The 9,170-nt window shown below is 33.7% G+C and overlaps 1 protein-coding gene across 3 annotated transcripts; it reads right to left on the reverse strand.

The window, feature by feature from the left end:
- On the reverse strand, nucleotides 1–9,170 carry LOC114401196 (tuberculostearic acid methyltransferase UfaA1-like). 3 transcript variants are annotated; one of them, XM_028363658.1, is made up of 24 exons: nucleotides 8,769–9,164; nucleotides 6,779–6,996; nucleotides 6,355–6,460; nucleotides 6,169–6,270; nucleotides 6,003–6,062; nucleotides 5,796–5,877; nucleotides 5,483–5,630; nucleotides 4,988–5,111; nucleotides 4,696–4,876; nucleotides 4,467–4,495; nucleotides 4,149–4,297; nucleotides 3,537–3,639; nucleotides 3,287–3,382; nucleotides 3,149–3,204; nucleotides 2,943–3,066; nucleotides 2,347–2,409; nucleotides 2,170–2,229; nucleotides 1,919–2,080; nucleotides 1,703–1,776; nucleotides 1,526–1,619; nucleotides 1,222–1,358; nucleotides 1,056–1,136; nucleotides 855–960; nucleotides 1–396 (listed from the first exon to the last, which is right to left on the reverse strand). In XM_028363658.1, the coding sequence occupies exons 1-24, from the start codon at nucleotides 8,940–8,942 to the stop codon at nucleotides 340–342; spliced, it is 2,586 nt and encodes an 861-aa protein (XP_028219459.1). In that variant the 5' UTR covers nucleotides 8,943–9,164; the 3' UTR covers nucleotides 1–339. The 3 variants fall into 3 exon arrangements, 2 of the variants coding, with proteins under 2 accessions (XP_028219459.1, XP_028219460.1); XR_003664237.1 differs by lacking the exon at nucleotides 1–396 and having other exon boundaries at nucleotides 908–960; nucleotides 1,222–1,282; nucleotides 8,769–9,170; XM_028363659.1 differs by lacking the exons at nucleotides 6,003–6,062; nucleotides 6,169–6,270; nucleotides 6,355–6,460; nucleotides 6,779–6,996; nucleotides 8,769–9,164 and having other exon boundaries at nucleotides 4,988–5,061.

The following is a 9,170-nucleotide window of genomic DNA, read 5'->3' on the forward strand; positions in this document are numbered from 1 at the left end:
TGAGATAATGAAAATTAGCAAAATAGGGATAATATTATATGTTTACTTGTCAGCGGGATAAAAAGTTACACAGAAATTTAATAAGTTATTTGTTTTTGGGCATCAATAAGCTTGTTCCTTTTTAAAAAAATATCATTTGTGAGAAAAACTTCTCACCAATCTTGCTGTTTGCCACGGCAAAACAGCACATTTCAGCTCCTCTATTTTAACAATGTACAAGAGATCTATATTGACAAAAAAATTACTTCGAGATTATCAAGAAAGGAGATACATGGTGGCACCATCATGTAATGCACTTTGGTAGAATGTGTGAGGCTTGTTCTGTCAACTGGTTTTGGTCTAGCTTTTGTATGGATCGCCTAATGCAGGAACGTTACCAGGGCGTGAGAAAACCACCTACATGGTACATAAAACATATTATATACTTGTTTTGTTACAATCGCAACTGCGAGCAACATGTTACATTTTGACAAGTGTCACTGTTGAATAGAATATCTTGTTAATCAAGTACTCAAAGGTTAACCTAAATTTCAGCAAAATTAACATCAAGTTTGTTACAGAAATTTGGGTTGTTTTTCTAGAAAATGATATTTTACTGGTAGATTACATGATAGCAAAATTAACACTAACTTTGTTACCATAACGTGGTTTAATTCATGTGGCAGACTTTGACCATTGAGAGAAGACTAGATTGCTGTTGTCAGTATTACATAATAGCTAAGTTTAGGTTGGTACTTTCTTGTAGGATGATGGCCAGCACATAAGAATGACACATAAGGCTATGCCAAGTCATCTTAACTAGTGAGTTTAATGGATAAAGTTACTCCAAGATTGTAACAGTAACTGTAATATACCTGATAATTCCCTAGTGTGAGTGACTTAAAACCTGCACCACAGTAATCAAAATAGTATTCCCATGTCCTGATAAATTTTTCATTGAATCCGAGAGCCAAAATTTCACTGTCAGCACAAAAATAAACATAATAATTAGCTGTTGTAAGTAGTTACTTGAATTTAACATACAAAAGTGAGTTTCAATCAAATTAATAGCATACTTCTGCCTTTTCAAGAAGTTTTTTCTCCAGCATCTGAGTGTTTGGTAGTAATGAATACCTATGTTTTCAACGTGCTCCACGCTGCATTTAAGAAAATTCTTTTCTGTAAGAGAAAAGAATGAAGGGAAAGCTCATTGATAAAACTCTATTTAGATGTAAATTGTACCATAGTCTGGATGTGGCTGCCATGGCAGATGTTATCCTACTTAGAGAGGGTAGGCAACCTCCTGGAAATATATATTCCTTTATAAAATCAGAACTGCGCCTATATTCATCATAACGCTCATCCGGGATTGATATGAACTATAGAAAATAACCATCTTTTCAATGGTTAGCAGTAATTTAAATACCAAAAATAATGTGCATGTTCTTGTTTCCTTTGTATAGCATGCCCTGTATAAAGTTTTTTAATCTAAACATTACATAAAAAAGAACCATACAGATAATAAAAGTAATAATCTATCAAACACCTGGAGAACAAGAAGTCCATTATCCGCCAATACTGATTCACAACAGCCAAAGAACTCTTCCATGTATTCATGACCAACAGCTTCTATCATTTCACTGAAGTATGCTTATACAAGTTATGCAATGTGTTGGAAAATTGCAACTAGTCTGCAAAGTAAATTAAATGATAAATAGCTCACCAAGATATAATCCTATCGTATTTATATGTCTTGGGCAATTGGCGATAGTCGCATAGAACAAAATTGATGCGGTCCTGGAACCATGAATAAAATAACATGAATTCACTTGAGAATTTCTAACATTGCATTTAGCTTTTCCTAATTTCATAAAAAAATCCATCATATTTTATGTTATGAAATTCGTGAAACTGTGAAAATAAATGAGCTTGTAAATACCTGAAGCCCAGCATCTTTAACTCTTTGTTCTGCAAGTTTCAGTTGCTCCTCAGACAAAGTGATACCAGTGTATTTGCAGCCGGTTTGTTTGACAACTTCAATGGCTAAACTTCCCCATCCACATCCAATCTCAAGAATTTCATGTGTCTTCTCTATTCTAGCCTTGATTTATTGAAGGAAAGTTCTTATAAGACCTTTTGTAAGATAACAACTAAAATACTAGTAATAAGATAGCAATCAAAGGCACTTACTTTTTCAATCAGGAGAGAGATTTTTCTCTTTTGTGCATCTTTCAAGTCTTCATCTTTATTCTACCAAATAGTTTAACAAAAAAGAAGGAAGAGTATTAACCAGCGCTGCTCCAGAAACTGGAGAAATATTTATAATGTGAAATTCTGACTCAAGCATCAGATAGTTGTTGTTCTTGCCTTGAACACTGCACATGAATATGTCATTGTTTCATCCAAGAAAGTCGCAAAGAGGTCATTGCTCTAGAAACAGGCCAAAGAAAAATTACAGCTTCTGTTCATTTAGTGTCAGCTCTCAAAAAACTATGGAATATGCATAAATAAAATGTTAACACAAAAGAGAGAGCAATTGAGAAATTCAATTACACTTCTTTGTCAAGCAATATATATTTCTAGCTGAAATATTGTGGTATAACAAACTGTATATATGCTATTCACAACCTATAAACTGTAACCGAAGCATTGAGTATGTCTATATTCATGTTACACCAAGGCAAAAGAAAGATCCAGTCCATGTTATTCATGTATGTAGTCTACAGTCTTCATGGATCTCCTATGCATGACTACAGTCTGTAACATAGTTCTTGGAAGATATTTCCTATTCCGAGCCTCTTCATTATTCCTTCGACAGGTACATACATTTTGAGAGTAAACTCAGTCTTCAAATATTTGAGTTATCTCTCTTGATAAAGAATCTTTCATTTGACTTTTTTGTGATTGTGTGTAACTAGTTATATGCTCACACTACTTTATATTGTTGGATAATGTGCTCATACCAGATCATAATGCCTAGAGATGTTCCTGCGAGCCTGCGTGAGAGTATTTCGCCTTGAAACATGATCCATGAAGAACTTTGCAGATGTCAAAGCAGACGTAAAGAAAACGGGTGTCCACCAACCCCTAAAGGCATAAAACAAAAAAAGTTTGATATGCCGATACAGTTAATATGTAAGTGTAGGCTTCAACTTACATATCCACTTACCTATTCTTCTTCAGTTTTGAGTTGGATGCATTTGAATCTCTGTTGGCTATGAGAATCTGCAGTAAAAATACCATGGTATATTGAAGTGTAGAGTCCCAAAGAGACAACTCACTGAAAGATTCAGATGAGAATGCTTACCAAAATAAGATTCAAGAGACCTTCATCTTTATCAACAAATGAAAAGTCCCCATTGATATATGCATCTGCAAGGCCTAAATCTGCCTGTGTCATCACCTGAAATATACGTACAAATGATTAGTTTTAGCTCCTTGCTAGCTACTTAATTTTAGAGTTGCATTGACAAAGATAAGCATATCTTGTCACTTCCGCAGCTATAGAATGACATGAATCAATAATCATAGTTCATGTGAAATTTAAAAGTATATACCTTCCAATAAAATTGTGGATCGTGGACCCTCAAAACACTCTTCAGACCACAGTTTTTCCCAGTTCCCTCAAAGGTGAACATTGTTCCTCCCTCTTCCAGTAACCTGTACACCTCAAGGTAAATGTACCATTAACTTGAATCATTTTTTACCAGTCAAATCCATAGAAGATGAAGTAGATGATATATTTTGGACCTTGTTATTGTCAAGCTTTGAAATAAAAATAAAAAATTATGCTAAGAACAGTCTAGAGCATGATATCAAAGTAAATGTTTATTATTGTTTTCATAAATAGCAATTCCAATAGATCCTCTATTGTTTTTGGAATCACCCTCATTCAATTTTTGGTCTTCGAGCATACAAGTAAATGATAAGCTTTGTACAATTTTCCAAATTACAAGTAAAGATCCTGTGTCTAAATGAATGCCAATTCTACTTGCATACGTATTGAATGAATATATTACCAACTTGAAAGAGTAACTGAAGCTTGTATAATTCCAAAGTACTTAGGTGTGTTCACTACTATCCTGATACATCTTGGTATATTAACATCAAGCATATGATTATGATACTTTTTTGTTTTTTGAGAGAATTCTTACTGCTAGATGTCTCACATTAAACAACCAGTAGTGATATAGCAACTCAGGAATCTAGTCACAAAAATGCGTGCTCCCAGTTCCTTCCAAGAAGGTACCATGTGTTTTGGGTTGGTCTGAAGGACACAGCAGCTTCCTAGAATGCCATGAGCTGCGATCATGCCAGCCTGAAAGTTCAATCGTATAGTTAAGTTTTGTTTCATTTCAACGGGTTGGTGACAATTTGTAATTAAATTAATTGCCTCAAGACATTTCCACTTTAAGGAAACTCTTCAAAGAAATATTTTTCAGTTAAAACTATATTTCTTCTTTCATTATATACTTAGCTTTAACTACCTTAAATCCATCTTCATGAAATCCATAACCTGAAAAAGCACAAATATATGGTTAGATCACTTGGTATATTTGAAGTATATAAATTCCTCAACCTAACAAAGGTTGTTTCTAAAAAAAATGGAGATTAGATATACATAATTTAGTAGGCATGAGAGAGTTCATGGAAGCTAGTACTGTCATGATTATTAGTAGTTTATCTTGATTGTCAATACAATAAGCAGGAATGTACCTTGGTATGCTCCTGAAAACCAGATTTTTCTTTTCCCTTGAATATGGTCAAGCTCTAATGAAGCTTTGAATGCAGCAACTGATGGGACTGGATGGCCAGTTGACCACTTTAGCAAGGTATTTTCTGGTATATGGTCTGGATTGAGAGTTACAAGAAAGGGTTGACTTGTCTCTTTAATATTCTGCAAATTAGAATAAATATTAACCAACAATTTTGTCCATTACCCTCTTTAGATAGAATAGGCCCAAGACAGTTCAGTTATGATCAATGCATTTATATAAAATTTGCCAACCTGAAGAATATTGATCCAGTATGTTAGACAAACTTTGTTGTTGTTACTACCAAGAAAATTCCATGCACTCCATGCTGCTGGGTTTTGGGGCATTAAATTTTTGTCACGATGAAGAAAAATATCACTGCCAATACAGATCAAAGAATAATTGTGCATTTGGACTTATTTGAATATAGATGAAAAAAGATTCTTGATTTTAGCAACTTCACATATTTTTGTCATTAATATATATGTGATGAGATAAACGTATACCATTGCCTCCAGGCTTATAATACTTAAATTTCTGCCATAGGTCCTAAGACAATAAATTTAAGATTGTTTTCATCCTTTGGTTTGATAACACGCTGATAAAAGCATTACTATCCAACGTCAACTCTATTGAGTCTACGGAAATGATAACACAAAGATATTGTAAATATAACCACTACAATTTGTGTTATCTTATTCCCTGAGAGGAGGGTAGCTAACAATTAGAAATATTAGAAGGGATTTTACCTGTAAGCATATTGAAAAGCTCCGAGTATTCTTCGCTCATCATATGTTGCTTCATCTCCTAATAATCGCAAGGCATCAGGTGCATGCACTGCCATTATGCATCCATCATACATTTCTTGAGAACCATCATTGCAGTACACAACACATCCTGCAATAATTTTTCCAACATTGTTACTAGAGCAGCATTACATAGTCTATATATAATTATTATTTGAAAAAAAAGCGACGTGCATGCCAATCAATCCAATTGAATTCACCTTCCCTTTCTGAAGAGGAAGGAATTGAAAAAGTAACAGATGGATTGCTTTATCACCTTTTTCAGATGTCGTCGAAACCAAGTGAACCTCACGATTAGTTATTATTTGACTACCTTCCCTCTCAAGCTCTTGTTTGACCTGATTTTATGACAAAAAAATGATTTACAGCTTAAGCTGAAAGATCTCTTGTATGAGTGACAATGAAAACTGCTTCACAAGTGACACAGGTCTACAGACTTTGCATGATAATCAACAAATCACACCTTATTAACATAAGTTTGTGAGCGCCATCTTACAGTTAGCCACTGTGGTCTGCCAAAGAGCTGCAGAGAGGATCAAGGGAATCAATAAGTAATCTTTAGTTATTTGGATTATAGAACTAGATTATATGCCACTATAAATCTGGAAAAGATTCAATTGTGCTACTACCTGAAGTAGATGGTGGTTGCGACAGAATGAAAGAACTGAGAAAGCAGAGAAACTCATAACTCCTTCAGAAGAGCAGGACCAGATAGAACCACAAATTGGAATCTATAGGCATTGGATGTTATAAATATACATACTTAGCATAAAATTGATATATATAGAAAATACAGGTGACACCATTGAACTCACAAGATAGGCTTTCTGAAATAATTCGGAGTAACCCCTTGACTTGATGAATTCCCCTAGAGGCTCGTTGCGGTCAATATCTGGGTTATTCTCAAGCATATCAAGATAGCTGCATTGCAAAATTGGAAAAGAGAAAGCCAACTAATTGATCAGGGTTCAGCTGTTCAGGACAATAGGAAGTAGACTACTATACGGTATACACTTGTAATTAGTGTTCATCACAACTTTGAACTTTTTGCTGTTGAGTTCAAATTCAATATTCAGGCCAGAGAAATTAAAGCTGATCTGTATACAATTTTATCCAAAGCTTAGAAACAAAAGGCATCATCAATTTGGAGATGTTTATATGATTTATTATTTCTTAGTTCACTGACAATCGAACACTGAAAGAAAGATTTAACTTCAACTATAGTAGGTACCAACTTGCCTAATAACATCATCTTTGAACTTGACAATTTCCCTTATCATTTGCCAGAAGTAAGGATTCAGTACATTCTTCTTCTGTGCAAACAAGCTTGACAAACCATTTCTGCTTCCCCATTCGCATCCACGACCTTTGTCTAAACTAACAGAAAAAGACATGTCTGATGATTCCATGTCAACTCCAAGATTCTCAAAAAAATCCAACATGTTAGGATAGGTGACCTGTTCAATAATCCATGTTACAATGTCAATAAATATATAGCCTCACAAGCACTGCTGTAATCATTCCATGATATAAAATAAATAGAAATTGACTTCTCTGTCCTTTTGTTAACTGGATCTATTCATGTAGTTATATTAATATTCAATTTTAAAATTGTGTAATTTTATAAAGAAACCTAAACAGCTGAGTACGGGACAACAAGTCAGGTCCAAATCAATCAGTTTCACAAACAAAGCATTGAATGCCCAACATTTTAACTGATAATACTGATGCTTCACATGAGGTTACATTAAATGCCCAGCACATAAATATATAAATATATATATATATGCTTCAATTTGACAATTTTTTTCATTTTTTTAGTTGCGTTCTGTCCATCGGGTTCACAATATCTAGAAGTCCAAACGAGTCTGAGCCTGATAGAAACTACACAAGTAAACATGATGACCACAGGTGGGGCCCATAGAGCTGTAAAGTTAGGTGATCAACTTAAGTATAGTTACGTGAGTGTTTTCTTTTTAATCCATATAGTTACGTGGGTCACGTGGGTGTTTGGGCGAATAAAATGTTTAAAGTATTGTAACTAAATATTTCCTTTTCATGTGCAATGGCGTATACTTTCTGGCTTTTGTAGTCTCTTGGTCTAATAATTATTCTTAGATTCAACATTCACATGGACTATTCGGGAGAGTTTGTTTGATTTGAAATATTCTTTTTCATAATTTTAAAAATACTATTTTTTTATTTTAAAAATTTATATATAAAATGATATAAATAATTACATTAACTTTCTTATTTTTTATCAAAATTTGGAAAAAAGATAACATTTTTATAGCTATTGATAAATAATTTTTTTAATCAATTAATATTTAATTTTTTAAAAGGGCAATTAATATTTAATTAATTCTTGGAAGGAGTTACTATAAAAAAGGTTTTGAAAAACTGAAATTAAATGTCAATTATGGAGAAATGGATGCTCACAAACCGGACATGTATGCTGTTGAATGGGAATAGAATAAGTGACGCTCAGGTGTGGCTAAGCATCACCCAACACTACAAACAATAAATTCGTTATTCTGCAAAATATTAACTAAGTTAATTATTCCTCTCCTGAGGTCAGTCAGCTGTTTATAAGTTATTTAGGCTAAAATGTTATTATTAAACATACAATACACCAACTTTTCTTTCACCTCATTTTCATTTTTTTTTCTCTTTACGTTTTTACTGTTATTTATTACATCGATCAAATTTCTCTCAATCTTTTTCTAATTTTTAGCTTCACCCCAAAATACGGTATATGTTCATACTTTTCCTTTGCCAAATGAATAAAATTACAAGGAATTAAAACAACAATGGCTTCATACCACATTCTGAATTCAGCAATGTTTTTCGTCTCTGAAATTGTGAGTTTTCCTAATTCCTCTTCTAGAATATGATATTTTCACTAATCTTTTCTAATTAATCCTTGAAAATCTGAACATAATTCTCATTCTAATAATTCTATCTCGAACACTCTTGAGAACTCCAACAACATCATCTTAACACTCACATTCCATGTAAGAGAATCAAAGTTTACATGAAAACCAAAACCATTAAAAAAGCAGCACCCTTTTACTGTTCTGGATAATGTGTGACTGATTTTGAAGCTAGGATTAATTGACAATTCAATCTTCACGTAAGAAAAAAGTTATAACTAAGAAAAATAATCCTCACAAGTAGTGTGTTCAAGAATTGAATCAGAGAAAAAAAAGAAAACCATTGCAATGCTTACCCGATTGAAGACCATGAAGCCAAGGTCAACATCAACCCCATCAACATTCACAGTCTTGGCATGTCCTCCCAACGAATCCTCCTTCTCATAGAGCACCACATTCACTCCCCCTTTGGCCAAAAGATAAGCTGAAGCCAACCCACTAATCCCACTACCAACCACTGCAACTCTCATCCTTGCTCTCTACTATTTAGTTTACTATGTAACAAAAACCAGTAAGTTTCAACCCTTTTCCCTTAATTCAAGTGCCGCAATCTGAAAATGTGCATACATAGAACAACCCAAAAAGACCCTTTAATAAGAATGAGGGTAGCACTCAAGTATCAAATGGATGGATTGTATACATACGTGGAACTCAAAGGTCCACATACAAGGGAGTTGCAAGTTGAAAGTACTAAATTA

This window comes from Glycine soja, chromosome 20 (assembly GCF_004193775.1).
Source record: "Glycine soja cultivar W05 chromosome 20, ASM419377v2, whole genome shotgun sequence".
Taxonomy (NCBI): Eukaryota; Viridiplantae; Streptophyta; class Magnoliopsida; order Fabales; family Fabaceae; genus Glycine; species Glycine soja.

Excerpts from the sequence above, each read along its gene's own strand:
- LOC114401196 (XM_028363658.1), bottom strand. The coding sequence starts at position 8,942 with ATGAGAGTTGCAGTGGTTGGTAGTGGGATTAGTGGGTTGGCTTCAGCT. Across the intron at positions 6,461-6,778 it reads TTCAAAGATGATGTTATTAG|CTATCTTGATATGCTTGAGA; the intron begins GCAAGTTGGTAC and ends TTTGCAATGCAG. Across the intron at positions 2,081-2,169 it reads TCTCTCTCCTGATTGAAAAA|GCTAGAATAGAGAAGACACA; the intron begins GTAAGTGCCTTT and ends CAATAAATCAAG.